At 29.3% G+C, this 20,634-nt stretch overlaps 1 protein-coding gene across 3 annotated transcripts in view; it reads right to left on the minus strand.

Annotated features, from left to right (window-relative positions):
• Window positions 1-20,634, minus strand: part of LOC107441019 (MBT domain-containing protein 1) — a 38,329-nt gene that overhangs the window by 1,753 nt on the left and 15,942 nt on the right. For 2 of the 3 annotated variants that reach the window (XM_043039175.3, XM_043039172.3), the window contains exons 2-12: window positions 18,305-18,375; window positions 16,673-16,802; window positions 13,715-13,867; window positions 12,611-12,699; window positions 10,240-10,477; window positions 8,132-8,211; window positions 7,801-8,050; window positions 3,970-4,049; window positions 3,650-3,884; window positions 2,873-2,920; window positions 73-165 (exon numbers count right to left, since the gene is read on the minus strand). In XM_043039175.3, coding sequence (XP_042895109.1) covers window positions 73-165; window positions 2,873-2,920; window positions 3,650-3,884; window positions 3,970-4,049; window positions 7,801-8,050; window positions 8,132-8,211; window positions 10,240-10,477; window positions 12,611-12,699; window positions 13,715-13,867; window positions 16,673-16,802; window positions 18,305-18,375 — 1,467 coding nt within the window. Of the gene's footprint in view, window positions 1-72; window positions 166-2,872; window positions 2,921-3,649; window positions 3,885-3,969; window positions 4,050-7,800; window positions 8,051-8,131; window positions 8,212-10,239; window positions 10,478-12,610; window positions 12,700-13,714; window positions 13,868-16,672; window positions 16,803-18,304; window positions 18,376-20,163; window positions 20,454-20,634 lie in introns of those variants that run through there. The other variant, XM_043039174.3, reaches the window with a different exon arrangement.

Genomic DNA, 20,634 nt, shown 5'->3' on the forward strand with positions numbered 1-20,634 from the left:
GGTGTAGTATAAATGCTATTTCAAACAGTTAGGTCATTGTAGGATATTATTTTTGACCATATAAAAACTTACTTTTTACAATTTCAGGAGGAGTTTCAAGCTGTTTTAACTTAGGCATAGGTGGAGAGTCATCAGCACTTTTTTTAGATCGAAATTTTCTCCTCTCTACAATAGATTAAGAAAAAAATTAAGAAATGCATTACGGAGAAAAATATAGAAAAGGTATCAAGTAACTAGCGAAACAATAATGATGAACTTCTATGTGACAGAAGCTAAGAACAGTATTGATTATTGGTAACACAAGGTTAGAAACCAAGAGCTGCCCCTCGGTCCTGACACCAATAATATCTGACTTGGAACACCAAAAAACAATTACCAATATTTTTTTTTGTACCAGTGATGGATTACTATTGAAATACTACTATCTTCTTGATTTTCAACGACAATAATTATTTTGGCAACTAACTTGAGAGTTTATGATTAAATTACAATATTAATCAAATCATTAAATTAAGAATGATATCCTTATTTGATGATTTGATTGATATCGTAAATTAAGATGAAACAGCTGTTTCTGAGATTATTTGAATGCAATTTCTTGACAATTAGGAAACGTAAACTTAAGGTAATTTAGATAAATAAATGCACCAATGCACAGGCACACAAACAGAAAGTTCACCACAGGGAAGCACCTCTAGCATCATACCTCAACATTTCTGGATATTAGTTGTTGACTAATTCTCAATCCTTAAAATCCCTACCTTCCTTTAAAGTTTGTACTACAGGGATGAGAGTAGTCAGAAAGTAAAAAAGAGGAAATCCAAGATATATATATATATATATATATAAATATTTGTTTATATATATATATATATATATATATATATATATATATATATATATATATATATATATATATATATATATATATATATAAACAAAAATTTGACCAAAAAAGTGTGATTTTTAAACTTGTAAACCATGTGATTATAAATCCCGATATGAGGCTTTTAAATCACGTAAATATGAAACTCCACATCGAATTTAAAAAATGCGAAAATACAAATCACGATGCATAATTTTTAGATCACGATACATAATTTTTAAATCGCGTGATATTACAACCGCAAAAACGAATCACGACATTGGATTTAAAGCTCGCATGAATACGAATTGCTACATTGGGTTTTAAAAGCTCGTAAATAAAAATCACGACGTTGGTTTTTTAAATCTCGTAAATAAGAATCGCAATGTACAATATTTAAATCACCTGAATTAGAATCGCAACGTTCAACTGTTAAATCAGGCAAATACGAAAATCGATGTTTGATAATAAAATCGCGATTTTAAAAATGCATAAATACAAAACACGATATTGGATTTTTAAATCTTGTAAATAAGAATCATAATGTACGGTATTTAAATAGCGTAAATAAGAATCGCAATGCGCAACTTTTAAATCAGGTAAATGTGAAAATCGATGATTGATATTAAAATTGCGTGAATAAAAATCGAGATATTTGCAGAGTCTGGACTTGAGATTTCTAAAAGGCTTGTTTGTATTGTTTTTGTTTAGACATAATAAATAAAAATTTACGAGATTAACTGAATGAGCAAATAAATATTTTCACCGCAAATCCATCTCTATTTTTTCCCTCTTTTTTTGTTTGTTTTCAAGCCAGAATACAAGAAGCAGCGACGTCTGAATTACGAAAATACGAGCTATCCTGCCGACGGATAAAAAGCTAATATAAGTAAAAATGCGGAAGGGTTAGCAGCTAGGACGTAGTTTGAATTTTCTGTTTATCTTTGAAAATTGTAAATAACTTCAACGACTATTTTACTTCGACTGAATTTTTTTAAATAAGCGGGATATTTATAAAAAAAAAAGAGAAACTTTTAGAGAATTAGAGTGTTTGATAAAAAGGCTGAAATTCGAGAGACAAAAAAAAATCTCATCCCTGTATAAAGGCCAACCAGTTTTATCCCAAGGAAATGATTTTTAGAGAAACTTCAGAGGGAGGAATAAGAACTTCAATAATTTCGCTCCAAAGAAAATTAAATTCCTCATAAAATATTTTAACTTGTGCAAAAAAAAATTTCAGCGGAAATTAGCCGGAAAAATCTGAAAAAAAAGCGGAAATTCGCGAATCCGCGGAAGAATCTCATCCCTGGTACTAATATTTAAGTGACACCCTGAATAAAATATTCCCCATATAATTTTTTAATCTGTACAAAGAAAAATATTACACAAAATCATGTAAATATCAATGAATTACAAATTTGACATGCCTGAAATATTTTCTATTTGCAATAGATATTAATTAGATTTCACATAAATTTATTTCATTTTACTTCCTCTATTTTTAAATAGTAACTTTTTGGAAGTCATAAATTATTCTTGAAAGACATTAACAAAAATTAATATTCTTGAATTGATTAAGAAGCTTCAGTACAAATTTAAAGAAGGAGTTTGAAACTTATAAGTTGAAAGAGGCCCACAGTAGTATTATTACTTATTAAAATTCTTGGAAAGAAAAATAATCTGAATAAAAAAATTCATTTTGGTGAGGAACTTGCATAATTTTAAGAAATTTTCTGAAATATGCAAAACAAAGAAAACTTTTAATTAAATTCCTAGCAAACATGCAGCAAAGGATTAGGTTCCTTCATTTTTTGGAAGAAAAAAAATGCAGAAAAAAATTTATACGAAAATCTTTCAAGACAAGACTTTTCAACCATAATGTTACATATCAAAAGATCTATTTTTTTAAGGATGATATAATGTGACAAAACACATGATTGTTTTCTTTATGTCAATTTTATGTTATAAATGAATACATATGCTATTTAAACATTGAAATATGCTTACTCTTTTTTGTCAAAGTTTTCTTCTTCTTTTTCTTTTTTTCTTCAGTACCTAAAAGAAATTTGTGGAATGGAGAAACGGACAGTATAATTTAAGTAGTTTATTTAAGCAATTTAAATATCACCTATTTAATTTTAAGAGTACAACATATTAAGTTTAAACATATTCACATAATTATTTTATTTATTTCAATCAATATGTCGGTAACATTTAAAGATTTTCATATGTTTAGAATTAAAGATAATAAACATAGTATACATTCTATATGAAGCTACACAGTTCATGCTGACAACAATAACATTTAATTCAATTTTTTTTTGTTTTGGGTAAAAAAAATAAGAAATGAAAATAAAAACAAACAAGATGATCAATAATGATGCTCTTTAAAATGTATTTATGGATAAATAAATGGAGAATTGCTATTTAAATTATGAATATATATCCAGCAAGTTAGTGAAACTAAAATAGTTTTTGTCTGCATAAAATGAATTCTAATAAAATCATTCATAAAATTTTATACAAGTAAATGTTTTAATAATGATATATTTTTAATTCCTGACTTTCTTCTAGTAAGTTAGTCAAAAATTTGACTCGTTTTTACAATATTAAATCTTTAGAAATTGAATTACATTGAATAAATTATTGTTGTATTTTTCACAAAACTCATTTTTACAAATAAATTTTAAAAATTAGAAAAATTTTATTCCCAAATTAGAGAAGGAATATTTTTTTTTAATACTCGAGCAACTTTTTTACAGAATAATCCACAAATCAACTTACCATCCGTCCGAGGGGGTTCAAGCTTGTAGTTTAAAATTTCACACCAACCAATGGGAAACAAGTCTGGGCTCTCACAGTCACACCATTGGTCATAGTCATCTTCCCAACCTTCAAAATGAACCCTTAGAAGACGACCTACAACCTGTGTCACATAAGCAACACATATCAATCGAGGTTCCATGAGATCAACAGCTTCCAAATACATTCCAGCTTTGAAACCATGATTAGGCAAAGGCTGTTAACATACATTAGTAGGCATAAGAAATTAAAGGAAATGATATTAAACAAAGCAACATTTAAAGGGATTTAACTTAACATACTCTATGAAAGAGTTCAACTGGAGCAGCATCTGATTTAGTTTTCTTCAAATACTCAGACCATATAAATTCTCCTTTGTACCCTAAATAAAATTAAAAATAATACAACATAAAGTACACCAATATTCTAACAATTAGAGAACTTACATGAATTTTTGATTCTTTAATAATATGATTTAGAACAGAAAAATGTTTTCCTTGTACATTTTAAATATAAATAAATATTTACAGCTTTTCGAAAAAAGAAAGAAAAAAAAACAATAGAGAATACTTGGGAATCTTAAATTGTGATCATATTTTGTATTCTTACAGCATGTGCTTTTATATGACAAGCCAATGGTATGAATATTACAATCAATTCTAATATTTGTAATTAAGTTTCTTAACATATTTTCTATTCTTTACTAATTATTTTTCCTTACTCAATGCTTATTCTTTTAAGGTCACTTTTAAAAAATGACTATATTTTATAGAGGAAATGGGCAAAATATAACAAATGGCAATTAAAAAATAAGCTGCTAGTTGCCCCCCAATCGCCACTTTTGTTGTCAAAAATGCATATTGGTGATAATAATTTTTAATACAAATGGAATTGTTATGAATATTTCATAATATTCTGAAAAACACTATACTAGTTCACGCTTGTTTCTGAAAATTTTTCTTGATTTTAGAAATGAACCTTGTAATGTTAAGTATATTCTGAAAAATGCTTTAAAAGTATACCTTACATTATTAAAATAATACCTTACAATATTAATACATTATAATAAATGCCTTACATTATTAATATTAATAGGGTTAAAATTAAAAATTTTTTTAAAAAATGGTTACAGTTAAAAAAGTGAAAGAAAGAAAATGGCTACTAAATTGGCCCTATACCTACAACAAAGAAGGGAACATTTCTTTTATTTCCTGCTTAATAGACTTTGCAGGTTTGAATGTCAGTGTTACAGTAAGGAATAGCATCATTGGGAAGTAGGCATCTTCTCTTTTTTTTTTTGTCAGTAATAATTATTTTGCTTTATCAGCATCAACATTGTAGAGCAGGGATGTCAAACTCGCGGCCTGAGATGAACATTTTTGTGGCCCAGTCAATATATCCGTAACAAAGTCAAAATAAAATGGAAATTAGAAACGAAACCAGCATATAAAATAATAATATACTTTATTTATAAACTATACGGATCATTTTAAATTGTACGTGCAAAAATGTAAAATTCTAATTGGCTGAAATGGAGTCAGCTTCACACTAAGCTATCAGTTAGAGAGTTCAGGTTCATCCTACTATAGCGAGGTGCGTTGGTTATCTTGCTCCAAGGTTCTCAAACAATTCTGGGATACGAAGGAAGAAATATGTAAGTTTTTACAAACTAAAAATCAAGGTACAAGCTTGTTCTCCGATGGTTGCAAGATTTATCTTTTATGGTTCATGTACCCAAACACTTATCCAATTTAAATTTATTGTTACAAGGCAAGGATCAGATCATAACAAACATGTTTGACATAATTAATGTATTCAAATGTAAACTATTTTTTTGGGAAAGGCAACTGAAAAATGAAGATTTAACACACTTCCCAATGCGCAACAAGAACAAATCTAGTTTAGATGATACTGCATTTTATAAAAAATACGCAGAAAAAAAAATTCAAATATTAGAACAGAATTTGAAACAAGGTTTAAAGATTATAATTCTTTGGAACACAAATTTTGTTTTGTTTTCTTCGATTTTTTCAATAAATATTGACTCAGTACCCAGTTAAGTGGACCCAAATGGAAGTGATTGAGAGTCAGTGCGACTCAAATTTGAAGCAAAATTAATTGAAGTGGGCGTATCTGAATTTTACGAATATTTACCGGCTAGGTTTGAAAATACGCGAAATCTCGCATAGGAAATTATTTCCATGTTTGGAAGTACTTATCAATGAACGCAATTATTTTCTGTTATGAATGGAAATAAATCTCCTGTACGAAACCGTATTAATAACGCTCACGTTGGGTCAATTTTGAAAGTAGTCTCGGCCAATGAAATTTTTCCCGAAATAGAAAAGATAGTACTAGCAGAGAAGAGATGTCAAGTATCAGAACGTAAACAATAATTTAACTTTATATAGGTTTACTACAATGTTACTATTCAAAATAAAAATATTTGTTTCTATGAACATAGTTTTTTTTTTTTTTTTTTTTTTTTAGCGGCTCACCTAAAGTTGAGCATTGTTTATTTGGCCCAGGTTAGCCTTTGAGTTTGACACCCCTGTTGTAGAGTATAACATTGTAGAGAGATATTAAAAATGAATAGATACAATTCAGATGTGTTTATTCAATTAAGTAGTTAAATTTCTAAGTTCTGGATAAGTTTTTCATTTACTGTTATAAAAGAGTTTATTGTTATACCAAAATTTATAACCCTTGTGCAGTACTCAACTGAATTCTCTTTAACAATATTGTAAAAAACAGCAAAAACTCCTACATCATACATATGTTTATATGTCTTTGCTGATTTATGTCAGATATTGTTTTTAATTTCTTCATATTTTGTTCAACCTTTTGTTTACCGTCAGTACAATAGGTGTAACAGAAGAAAGACTAAAAGGAATAAATATGCTTAGCGCCTCATCAAAAAGGTTAAAATACATTTTATTATAAGCTAACTAGCTTAAATTTTTTCACCTTCACTAATTAACCGCTCTCCACATTAATTCTCCTGCTTTTAATAGCATTGAACTGAGATTTCGAGTCTCTCTCAAAAACTTGTCACTACAAGGTTCTCCAGCAACACTGATTCACAAATTTTCTTGTACTCACATCATATTTCTTAAACCAACAGGGTGAGTCTCATTTTAAATTCACACAGTAGATTTAAGAAATAGGACGTTAAGCATTAAATTTAACAAAAAAGGAGCTAAAGCAATGCAAAATAGAGAAAATTAGAGGGTGTGAAACTACTAAACTATTGGTAGGGATGCAAAGCACTCAATTCATGCATTTTGTGGTCCCTCCTAGATTTATAATACAATAATCAACAAAGTCATAAGGAGGATGTGAGATGCAGCTTCTGTTGATCCGGGAATCTGAGCACCAAATAGGTAGAAGTCTGTCTTGGCTCGTGTTGGTGTTCTTTTTCATCTGGCATTTACCCTTCGGCCTGTTCGGCTTGGGAGACCCTACCGGTAGCAAGTTACCACCGGCATAGCCCTCGGGGTCATTGGTACAAGCAAGCCTCACCGCCCCGACAAAGCAGGAACACCATCAGGAGGTATAAGCAATTCAGCAAGACAGATTAGCAAGCAGTCACACAAAAAGTCTGCTGTTTTTCGAAGGTAGGAGAATTTTCAAGGTCTGCTCCAAATGTCAAACTGAGCAGGCTTCTTTCGAACACATCCTAGACTGTTTGGGACTTTCCAGAGAGGACATATATTCACCCCCCTTCTGGTCCTCGATCTCCTTATGGACCTTGTCAGACTTCGTCAGGCATTTGGAGGGTAAGTCAAAATAATAGACTAGTTGCTAACTTTTATTGGTACCAATGAACAATCTTATTAAATTACGTATAATTACTTTCCCTTTTAAAATATTTATACCATAGAATGATCTAATAAATATTCTTATGTATCATTACTATGACTTTCAGAATGCGGAATGCTTTTTCTTCTTATACATAAATAACAATCATTATCAAGATTTTTACATAATACTCTCAACCTTTACATTTAAGATGGTCATTCAACCCAGAATTCACTATCAATAAGACAAAACAAAAAAATTTCTTTTTAAATTATTTAAATCAAAATAAGCGTTTCCATTTTGAAATAAATGCTTTTTCTAGAACAATTTACCTCTTGGAGGAGTAAGTTCTATTTCATTCGACTCACAGAATCCAACAGGAAAAATACTAGGTGAAGATGCATGATAACAAAAACAGTCAGATCCATTAGCAGCCATCATTCCATCAATACCAATCATCAAATAGTTGTTCCTCAAAACTTTAGTAACTGTTGCCACACAAATGGTAGAAAGATTTAATGGATCAATGGCTTCTAATTTCATTCCCTTTTTGAAGTATAACTTTTTGGATGGATTGTACACCTAATAGAATTAAAGAAGGCAATTAAACAATGTCCGGACACAATGTACAATGTGAATATGCACATTAAGAATTTATATTACCGGGAGAAACATATCCCAGGTAGCATCGTCAGGTTTAAAAGTGCGATACAAGGTTTTCTTTAGTGATTTTCGGGCATATTCTGAAAATAAATATGAAATCTAAATAATAATAACAGAATAGTAATTTGCATTACAATAAATAAATAAAATAAAACATAAAATTTCAGCTTAGAAGCTCACACATTATATTAAATTGTTTATATAAAAGAACTCTGCTCTCCAATTACCATGATTGCTGTAGAATAATTAATTTTTTGATGGTAAACAGATTGTTACATAGACATTAATAGTTATCCTTAATTAAAAGATTTCAAAATTAATATTGCTTTTATTATTATACACTGCTCAAAACAATTAAAAGATATTGTAAGTCTTGCATAAAATAACGGTACGAGCATTTTTTTTTTCTTCATAAAAGGAAGAAGATAGTCACAAATGCAAATTTTTCAATCTTTGCAGTATGCAAATTTAGAGTTTGACGTCGAAATTAACGCTTTAGAGGCAGCAAATTTGATCTGGTTTTAAACTTAAGGCAAAGCAGAAAAGAATGATCGGCATTCAGTAAGTGTGTTGTTTTGATGAGTGTGATGTTTCAAAGAAGTCATTTAACCGAATCAGAAGCTTAAAAAGTTGTTCTGGTTAGAGGGGGGCCCAACACAAGCCAAAGTAATAGAAGCCATTGGAGTTTCACAAAGTGTGATTTCCAGGAACTGAAACCATTTTTTGAGACAGGAAATGCATGCCGAAGAACAGGCCAAGATCCTAAACATGCAACAATGCCCAAAGAAGATTGTTATTTAATGCCAACGTTATTAATGAAGACACCGAAATATGAATGCCACTCATCTTCAACAACACCATCGTTTGGCTACTGACACCACAGCTGTGACTAAAACTGTCCGAAACACCTTCACGAATGCTGTATGCTCGACGACCAATGGTGTGTGTCATGTTAACAGCAAGGCACCATCACGTCCGCAGGGAGTGGGCCAACAGAGAATATTAACAGCAGGAGAAATAAATAGCGTAATATTCTTTTCTCTGATGAGTCCCGTTTTCCTGTTCATCCTGATAGAAAGAACCCACTAGAAACAATCCTGCATTCTTCATGAAAGTGTAATATTTGGCTGTGGGGGAGTAATGGTCTGTGCTGGCATAGCCATTGATGGATGCACCAATGTCCACACCATTTGAAATGGAGCTCTGACCGCTCGTTGAAATAGGGATGAGATCCTGAGACCTATTGTAGTCCCTTACGCTGCAGCAATTGGAGATGACTTCATGCTAATGGATGACAATAGCAGGCCACATCGTGCTAACTTGGTGAATGATTTCCTTTCGAAGGACAGAATCATACGAATGGATTGGCCAGTGTGTTCTCCAGACATGGTCTCAATCGAGCATGTTTGGGACATTCTAGGAAGACGAATTGCTCGAAGCCTACCACACCCAAAAACTCTCTAAGAACTGGAAAGAGCTCTTCTGGAAGAGTGGGACAGAATACCTAAGCCCCTCATTGACTCGATGCCTCTAAGGTGTTCAATGTTGCTGACAGTCCGGGGAAACCATACCCCTACTAAAAACGATTTTCTTTTATAAGAAAAAACTTTTTTTTATTTGTTTTCCTCAGATGCACAAATTGTGTTTTTTTCCTTTTGTACTCTGCTCAATAAAACAAATTTTTTTTCCTGCCAAACAAATGTCATTCTTATCTTATATAGCCTACTATGACTGTCAATAATGTATCAATCATTCAAACAATTTTCCAGGTGCAAGATCAACCCACAACCTCAATATCTACTCATTGTTTTGAGCAGTGCATTTAAATTTGGTTCCAAAGACTAGATTCCTAAAATTTTTCTTCAACTTAAATATTCAATTTGTAATAATTATTTATTTATATTTGTTTTACATAAAACTTTATAATAATTCAGTAATATTATTCATTAGAGAGTAGAGATAACTCAAGAAAAAATAATTTATTTACAATTTAAGGATAGATTACCGTAATTAGCTATTTTTTCCAGTTTTATAGTATTAGAATAAAGTACTATTTTTTAATCAAAGAATTTTACCAAAAATGCCAAATGAAGGAAACAATTACTGACCTGGTCGAGCTTTCAAGTCATGACCAATGATTTGGGCCCAGCCAACAGGATGTATTAAAGGAGATCGTTCATGGCACCAAAATCCTTCATCAAGATTATCACTTTCTGTATATTTAACATGTAATCTTCCACCCACCACTTCGGTCACTTCAGCAGACCTAACAGCAGATATCAAATTTTTATCAACAACTTCCAACTTCATTCCTTTTTTAAGAGTATTATGCATGTTTTCTTCAATCTAAATGTAAAAAAAAAGAGGGAAAAATTATTTTTATAATTTTACGTGGGAAACACTGCGTAGCCAAATTTTTCAACAAAAAATAAGTACCTTTTAAGCACTTTTCAAGCACTCAAAAATATTTTAAAGCACTTATAAAAAAATATAATTAGGCAGGGTTGGCAAGTTTTTGACAATTGACGGTTTTACACAAATTTAACCATCAGGTCAAAAAAAAAAAAAACTTTTGGCATAGTTTTTGACCATTGTCAAAAACCATGAAATTTTGAATCATAAAACGAATGGCGTTTTCATATGCTAAGGACCGACGGTACGCAGAAATAGATTGGGATTGAATTAATTGCGAAAATGTCGAATAGAACAATATGAACAGTGTCTTTTTGTATAATATGTGGCGAAAATCAACAAGGTAAAGGATAAATTAAGCACTTTTAAAAACACCCAATGAAATAAGCACTTTTAAGGGCTTTTAAAAAATGAAAATCAAAAATATGCACCTTTAAGCACTTTTTAAAAACACTATGAACCCTGTTATATTAAAGAGCAATCAATTTTAATACAAATATTAATTATTTTGTCATAATAACACCTCATCATTGCATCTTTAAGAAAATATATGTGCACGCAACTTACATGCTTGTCGGAGGAAAAAATTGCATTAAATTTCTAGACATTAAATCTAAAAATAATTGGAATATTTGTAAAATGGCATTCACATTGAAAAATATTAGACTATTAATTTTTTTTATACTTAACTGCAATTCAATAAATTATAAAACATTTAAAAAAAAACACTTCACACAATCAAACAAACACAAACAATGGACTGTTTTGGAAAAGACATCTGCAAATTCTTGCTAGCACAATTGGTAAAACCTAATCAAAATTTATTTTTATGCTTGTGCAAAATGCTAGGCATGAGATTGCCAACGAGAGAAAAAAATATAAGAATACATTTGAAAAATAGTTGAGGTAATTATTTTAAAAGCAGTAAACTTATTAATTAGTAACCTATGAACCAGTACTTACTTATAAACTTATTATGCTTACATAATATATTAAGTTTATGAAATAAAATTTTTGACAATGTGGTTATTTTTAAACATTTTTAAAAATACAACAAAAATTTGAAAAATCATACACAAATAAGTAGCAGAGGCATATGATAAAACATGAAAAATTATGGATTTCAGTAAGTATTTCATGCCTATTTATGTTATTGTATAATATATCTACAATGGCCTTATTTATTAGGGGACTAGAAAACTTATTAGTGAAACAATAATAAATCAGGGTTTCCACTGAATTTCAAAAGAAAAAAAAAATTCCATGACTTTTGCAGGTAATGAAGTAAATTTCAGTGAAAATTAAGATCATATTTTATATATACCTTGAAATATTTCTTTCAAAAACTTCGATTTCTTTTTTTTATTCATAATGTCAAATATTAAGAAAAAATATCATCGAATAATGATGTAAGATAAATCATAATCATCACATAAATCATATATTAAAGGAAACAATTATTTAAAAAAAGTTTCTTGATTTAAAAAAAAAATTATTATGACAAATTTTAAAATATAACACTTTCAATTTCCTTTTTGCTTACCTCTTAGTATATTTTTACAGAATCAGGGGTGATTGTGAGCCCAAGTCAAAATTCCGGAAAATTTCCCGAATTCAAAAAAAAAAGAAGTTTAAATTGGCAAATTAGAAAAAAAATTAAACTAGGTTTTTCTAGGAGAAGTAATTAAAATTTATAAATATGTCTTTCCTTCTTGAGTTTATGATTATAACTATTTACTGATAAAAAATGTATCTGGCTCTCCCTTACAAACAAAATAAACTGTGTTTTTAAGTTCCACCTTTGAAAATTTGATTTCCGGAAACTTCTGTGATCAATGATTTTTTGAAACGTCTGGACCTTCGATCTCCGGAAACTTCCGGATCACTGTTAGCGAAAAATCCGGAAATCCGGATTTTTTCCGGAGCACAATCAGCCCTGCAGAATTTACCAGGCTAATTTTTATTTTAAACAAAAAGAATAAAAAATATTGATAAAAAGAATGATAAAAAATGAACCAAAGAAAGTAAAAATTACATAAGAGATAGAACATTTTGAATTTTACTTACCTTAAAAGCGAAATCAGAAGGTATTGTTTTAGCACCCACCATTTTCTTTAACAAGTAACTTGACCAAGAGTCAACTAAGTTTTCAAGACCTAAAATGAATTAATGAAATTTAAGTTATCAAATACAGATGATGTTTTGAAATCCTTAACTTGATAGCTTTATGAAACTTTTTAAAGTTTTCATTGGGTTATATTTTTTGAAATACTTTTGAATAAATTATCACAAATTTCCTTAATCTTAATTTTTTTTTTCCTAATGTAATTAAAGTTCTAAGAAATCCTTATATGCAAAGAAAATATTATGAGAGGAAAGGCAAAATTGTAAATATATAAAAAATAGTTTTTGAAAGGGGTAACTTGACACAGAGTTATTCATTTCAATTTACTTCAATAGATCATGATCAACAAATGTCCAATTTTACTATCTGTGTATAAGTCAACCCCCTGAGTTTTGGAAAATTTGGGGGGTTTCAAAAGTTGACTTATTCACCGAGATATGTAAAGACAACACAAACAAAGAATAGAAAGATATTTACTATCAAAAGCAAGTATAGAAGAAAAGGTTAGACTCAGTAGTAGAACTATATACAATGTTCTGAAACAAGCAGTTCAACAACAAATATTCAGTATTATTAAAATTAAACATATCTCCCTAGTTGGAAACACAATAAAAATTTCATTTTGCTAGAAAAAAAAAGAAAAAAGAAAGGAACACTTATCAGTTAAATAACAAACTGTGTAAATATGCCTACATAACAAAACCTCAATAGCATAAAGAGTTATCACGACTTGGGCACTAATTGCTCTGCTGCAGGGAAGTGGATATAAATGATTTTGTTTCAAACAGATATAGTTCTGAGATGTATGCCACAGTTTTAAGCACATTCTGCTATAGGGATCATAGATAGAATTAAAATTGTCACGAGCTAGCCATATAGCTTATCTTGCACTGGCAATTTTCTGCCATTAAACGACCGCTAACAATATGAATTAGTAAAATTAGAAAAGCAACAGGCATGAACCTTTCAATCAGCACTCGATTAAAAAAGGCTGAAGAAGATTGAAATTAAATTAGTTATATTTCATTTAAAAACTTATTACTTACTTTTTGGGGGCACAAGAGGTTTTCTGTGTTTTGCACACCAGCCAATGGGATGAATATGAGGATGCGTACATAGGTTAACCCATTTATCACGTAAGTGGTTGTATCTTACAGTAAAGTCCTCTGCACCTACATAGCGTAACAGGCCCCAATAGCCTAAATTGAAAAAAGTTTTTTTTAATGCTATATATGAATTAAACTTTCCACCATTTACATGTCTAATTAAGAAAGGGTAAATCAAAAAATTTTAAATTTGTTAAAATCGCTACTAAGACAATAAAATAAAAAAATTAAGTGAAAAATTTTTTTAACTTGTCAAGATCGCTTCATCTGTTTTTCAGTACTTCTGTCCGAACAAAATACTATACACTTAGAAGTCCATGAAAATGCAAAATATTATTTTGTAAAACCTATTAATAGTTAAACCTTTTTTAAAGCATAAAATGATTATATATTGAAAAGTCATTTTATATATTTTAAAGTTATTCTACATTTTAAAATACAACAAGATTTATGCATTCATGAAACTTTTTCAAAATTGTATCTCACTTTTTCAAATCTGTTGGCTCATCAAACAGTCTGTTCTTATTTGACTATATAAATAGGCTTTTACTTTTTTCATTTGCACTTGACTCTAGGATTTTACTTTCCATTGCATCCTCTCTAATATAACATTTAAAAGCAATATTTTACAGGCATAGAATGGCCTAACAGGTTCTGAGTTGTTTTCATCGATGTTTTCCCTATCAATTAAATTTCTTAGCACATCATGGTTAAGTTGACAAACATTTAGATCTTCCAAATCTGAATCAGAAAATGTTTCTAATAAGACCATTGTTTGTTTTATCATTATGCATTCTTTAGACATGGTGCAAAGAGCAAGAAAAATTTGTAAATGAGAAAAATAAATAAAAATAAGGACATACTTTTCTTTAACTCACAGGGTAATAAATTTATGAATTAAGTAAAATAGATCACAAATATCAGATGCGAAAAATTATTATCAAGAATCTATGGGATACCCTTGTTACAAAAATATTGAAACACCCTTTTTGAACTTTACTTTTAACTTTATCAATGTCAAATAAAACGAAAATGTATAGCAGCCACCTGAAACTGGTCTCTTATCAGAAAAGAATTTTTTTTCTCAATAGTTAGAATTTCCACAAAAGAGAAAAACACTAAGAATGAAAGAGTGTATATCTTATATAATTTTCTAAATATTATGTCACCATCACTCTGTTCACATCAATCACATGCAAATTCTTGTCAAAACAAGATGAACCTAAATCAGCTTGTTCCCCCTTTTCCATCTAAACATCATTATTTATCTTGAATAAGTACCATAATACCAAATGAATGAAATGCACACTTGAATGAAATTAAACTAAGATTTTTGCTTTAAAATTATAAAATAAAATTTTGAATTTGGTGTCAATTAGAAGGTTATATTATTCCTCTAAAAAGCTAGTAAAGTATCGTAGTTGTATTATAAAAATTGGATATTTGGTAAATTTATTACAAGCAGGGTAAAAATTTACAAATTATAAAAATAATTAAATGAAAATTTCTAAAAATCATCAAAATTCAAATAACTATGGAAGCTGGACTGAACTAACTGCAAAAAATACTTTAATTTAAATTTTAAATACAGGGAAACTAATATTATTCAGACTTTAATTGATCTTTAAATTCAAACTCAAAATCCATGTTTAATTTTTGAAACATTGCATTTGAACAGTTAAGACAAAACTATAAAATAAATAGAGATCAAAGATGAAAATTTATGTTAGTAGGTCTTTCTTAAACAAAATGAAAAATAATGAGTTTAACAAGTATGCAAAGATAAGAAAAAAATACTATTATAGAATACTGCAAAACAAATATTTTTCATAATTTATTCAGAAACTAAAAAACCATTGTTAAAAAAAATATTAAAAATAATTTGAATCTTATTCAGGGTGTGTAGCCAAAAAATAAGCACCTTTTAAGTACTTTTTAAGAACTCAAAAAATATTTTTAAGCACTATATACATTAACAAAATGCAAAATAATTTTCAAAAACTTTATATGATCATGATAAAATAATCAAATTCTGACAAAGAACTTTTTTCTTGATTATATTAGCCATTATAAAAAGATAAAGAGGTTTTTCAGTTCTATATCAGGCAGTGGAAAATAAAACTTAAAATTGAGAATATCTTGCAAAATGCAGCAGAGTTGCACACGAGAGTGCAATTCACCGAACTCAGCTCGGTTGACGCACATGCGGACTACCAAGCATTTCATAAAAAAAATGAGCGGCGCTTTTAAATGCTACGGACCGACAGTACACCGAAATGGAATGTTAAAACATTGAATAGATCAATGTGAAAATCACGTTGTTGCATAATAGGTGGCGAAAATCAACATGGTAACAAAAAATAATAATTCATTTTCGAGAAGGGAAAATTAAGCACTTTTTAAAAACACCCAATGAAAAAAGCACCTTTAAGAGCTTTTAAAAAACGAAAATCAAAAATAAACACCTTTAAGCACTTTTTACAAAAGCTAAGCACCATGTTATTAGAACAACAGCAGTTACTCAAATTTATTTAGGCTTTGTAGACCAAATTAGACTTCCTTTTAAAAATACTGTGAAACAATTTTTTCTTGATTAAAGTTTTAAAATACTAATATTTAAGCCTTCACCTTTTAATATAAACAATACATACATTCACCAACCTTACAAGTGACATGAGTAAATTAGGTTATAAGACACAGCCGTGCACAAAGCATTAATCATTAGACATTAAAAAGGTAGATTAAAATTAATAATAAAAAGAAAAGTTAGTTTACACAAAAAAAACGCTTTACAAAAATAAATAAATAATTAAAGACTTACAATAAAAACATTTAAAAACCTTACAAATAACATAAAATATTCTTTTAATAAATTGAATTAATGGAAAAATACAATACCAGACACTTTAACAACTGATGCTATCCAATAAGAGCAAGGTGTAGTCGTGCAGCAAGTTTTGCAGTCAGGGCTTCTAACTTCCACCATTACTCCAGCGACTATCCGATCCCAGCAATTGGAAAGAGCAACCTGAAATGAATTAATGATTTTAGCAACATAACAGAATCGATGCAATCAATTACAATTTTAGGTCAATAATAAAATATCTATTTTCAAGATTACAAGGTGTGGCTATTAAGAAATGAGACTATTGCTACTAAACATTATTTGAATTCATGCATTTTTAGTTATAACCACCATCAATACACACCCTTTCTCCACCCCTTACAATGTCTGATGTGAATTTCCCATAGAATAAAACCAAGTCATGCTTGAAGCTGTTTTCAGTAACAGCCTCAATGGCCACAAATAGTGTTCTTTTTAATGTAGATTTGATAAAACTTACATTGTATCTATCAGCATTTTGATCATATAACTGTCATATGGTACAAGATCAGAGGAATAAGGTGAAAATTTTAACACTGGGATGCTTTATTTATAAGAAGTGTGTTCTCAAAAAAGAAAAACCCTGACTTGTTCTTTTTCGATTTTTTTTCCAGAGCTTAGTAAGGACCTCAAGCTAGTAATGCTGAATAATAGTTTGACCTTAAGGAGCAATCTAGCAGTTGTTTGAAGAGTGAGCCATATTAGATAGCCTACTTTTCTAAATATTTTCATGCGTGTTTGATATGGAAGTATGATCTGGGTATGAATCATCAAGGCCATCTTGAAAACATAACTTTTCATAATATTTTCCGGAGCTTAGTAAGGACCTCAAGCTAGTAATGAATAATAGTTTGACCTTAAGGAGCAATCTGGCAGTTGTTTGAAGAGTGAGCCATATTAGATAGCCTACTTCTCTCAATATTTTCATTTGTATTTGACATGTAAGTGTGACCCGGGAATCATCAAGGTCATCTTGAAAACACTTTAACCACTTACAAATTCATGCACATGATTAACATTCATTGCCATACACGCTTTGTTATAACAGATAAGCTTCAGTAGCGATTTTTCAAAGTTTAATGTCCATTTTCACGAAGCTGTATTACACTATTACTTTCCCCCCGTCAAAACAAAACAACAGCTTTTGTACAAAAGAAGGCAACGGTCAGACAAAATTGTTTAAAGACTTAGGAGGTACACATTAAAAAAAGAAAGTTTCAAGCCATACAGTTTTTAGCCATTCAAGTTTGGCGTATGTGAAGTTCTTCTGATGAAAAGGATTCTTCTGTTGTTGATCTCATTACAGTAAAACCCCATAAGTCATAGTGAAAAAAAATTATTAGACATAAAATATATTTATTCTAGATCGATTTTTATGAAATGATAAAAATAACTTTATTTAATTTAAATCACTTATCAAGCATTAATATATGCAAGAGTTTCTAATTTGTTTTTAAATGATATTTAAGACGCTAATGAATTAATGAGTAGTTTTAATATATATGTAAGACAACACTAAATAATGATATATTAAAAATGACTACCAATTAAATAAAAGCTGATAAAAACGTAACTCTATACAAAAATACATAAATTTAAAGATTCTGATTTATTGTTTTGAGAAAAGGAAATAATTAATACGTTACATGTTTGAAACATGAAACAGGAGCTGCAGAAAATTCTGGTTTTCTTATCAATGGTCTCCAGTTAAAAGAACCTATAGCAAAATAAATAAAAAAAACACATCTATAGATTCAGTAATAAAGGTCATGATCAGTATTTCACAAAGAGGATATTATTTTAAACAAACAGCAGAAAATACTTTGGGGAAATAAAACATTAAAAATATAAAAAGTAATAATTTAACTGTAGTCTTTTTGAACAAAGTACCTAGTTTAAAGAGTTTCCATATGACATCATTCTTTTAATTGCTGATAAATTCAAACAAATTATAACAGGACAAATTAACACAAGAAAGATAGTGTTACCGGATAATCTAGTTTTTTGTTGCTCTTATAATTCGAAAAATAACTTACTGGAAGTGATCGCTGTTTCCGAATTTTTATAATTTTATCCAATTTAAAAGCTTATTTAATAATTCATATGTTAACCTATTATTACCTTACAGGTTGTATTTTTCATGTCAAATACTGGTTTTTGACATGGCAAATAAGAAACCAGTCGAAAGTGTCAAAATCAGAGAAGAACTGCCAAAAACTTGGGGCCTTTCTTTTTTGCCATTAAGGACATTTTATTAAAGATAGATGATTATCAAGATTACTTACTAGATAAGATTTAAATAAAAAAAAAAATTTTATGCAAATCATGCATTATGCTTGTATTACATACTATAATAATTATGATTTATATTATTTATCGTGCTGGCCAGATGGTTGACTGGTTAGCATACCTCAGTGAGAAGCCAGCGGCTGTGGGTCAGAATCCCGCTCAGGGCATGGATGTTTCTCTCGGTGTGTTGTTCTCTATTGTGTGAATGTGGGTACAGTATTTAGAAAACTTTAACTGTTCTTGAAAATACAGTAACTGGGAACTTCAAAATTTTCTTTCAAAAATTAAGATCTATTTTTATTTTTTTTCTGTTTTGCTTTAGTATACAATCTCTTTTCTTTTATAGGTGTCTGTGTGATAGTGCAATATTTTAAAAGCATTTCTGATAGACATCTTTTTTTATTGTACAATGGATAATTCTCCCCACCCCCCCAGAAAATATTACTTTTAATTTTTAGCATTACAGTTTTGTTTTAAGAATTAAGATATTATTTCTCTTTTTTTTTTGCCAGTTTACAACTACATTTTTTTAATAGCTGTGTTAGTCAGTTTACTATTTATTTTAAATATTTTCAGGTATTGTAATATATATATATTTATATTCTTTAACATTTTTATTACTGTTTTTTTTTCACTTACCCCCAGATTAATAATACAGCTAAGTTTTAATTGCTTTTCAATAATGACAACTAATTTATGTATAAAATATATGTAAAGATTTATTTCTTTAAAAATGTTGCTATAAATGTAGATAAGAGAGATAAACAAGGAAAATTTCAGTATTAAATACTTATCATAACAATTGCAACACAGAAGTTCAATTGCTGGTAATGGCGAAAAAAAAAACCTCTAATTTTTTATTTTTGTTTTTATTAATGGTTTCCTTGGAGCCACTGCTAAGTTGTTACCAAAAATTGGTAGAAAAAATTTTTTGCAGCGGAATTCTAAACGTCAAACACTTTCCTTTTACTTATAAAAAAGTTGAATAACTTAAATAAAAAGTAACATAATTAAATATTTTATACACATTGTAAAGTTTCTCTAGATCAATGACGATCGTAAATTGTAAAATCCATTGATAAGCAAAATAGGGAACTTGTGTGCAACAGATGTTCAAACAGAGAAAATGACACCCACAAGTAAAATGCTAGAAACTATAAAAAAAACAGTATATAGTCAATTCTACCAAGCAGAAAACTTATAAATTAAATCATACCCGGACACTTTATACGTTGCTGCTCGATCATAAGTAATTCTTTTTCTGAGGACAATAGTATATAAACAATTTAAACATACGTCTTTAAAATTGCCGTTAAAAGAATCTTCGTTCTTAAAAACGAATAACAAACAGAAATGTAAAAATTGTACACGTCTTAGATATCTCACAATATAGAGATGACTAAAACGAGGAAGTGATTAATTATATAAAGACAATAAAAAAAAATATTTGATAATGTTTACATAAACATGCTTAAGTACACCAAACAGAAACCTAAATTGGAGCGCAAATTAATCGTTGCCAACTTAAACTTTGAAATTCAAACTTAAAAAATTTAAAAGTTCGCCATCGCGGTTTGCAGTTTCAATTTCATTTTTATAGATGGCGCTCAAGAACTGCATTTGGGTATATTTGCAAAAGTTTATTGCTTGTTTCAATAAATTCTTATTTTGCAATTTTTTATTTCAT

The sequence above is a fragment of the Parasteatoda tepidariorum genome, chromosome 1, assembly GCF_982258835.1.
Source record: "Parasteatoda tepidariorum strain Cologne lab strain chromosome 1, Ptep-v5.0, whole genome shotgun sequence".
In the NCBI taxonomy this organism is placed as follows: domain Eukaryota; kingdom Metazoa; phylum Arthropoda; class Arachnida; order Araneae; family Theridiidae; genus Parasteatoda; species Parasteatoda tepidariorum.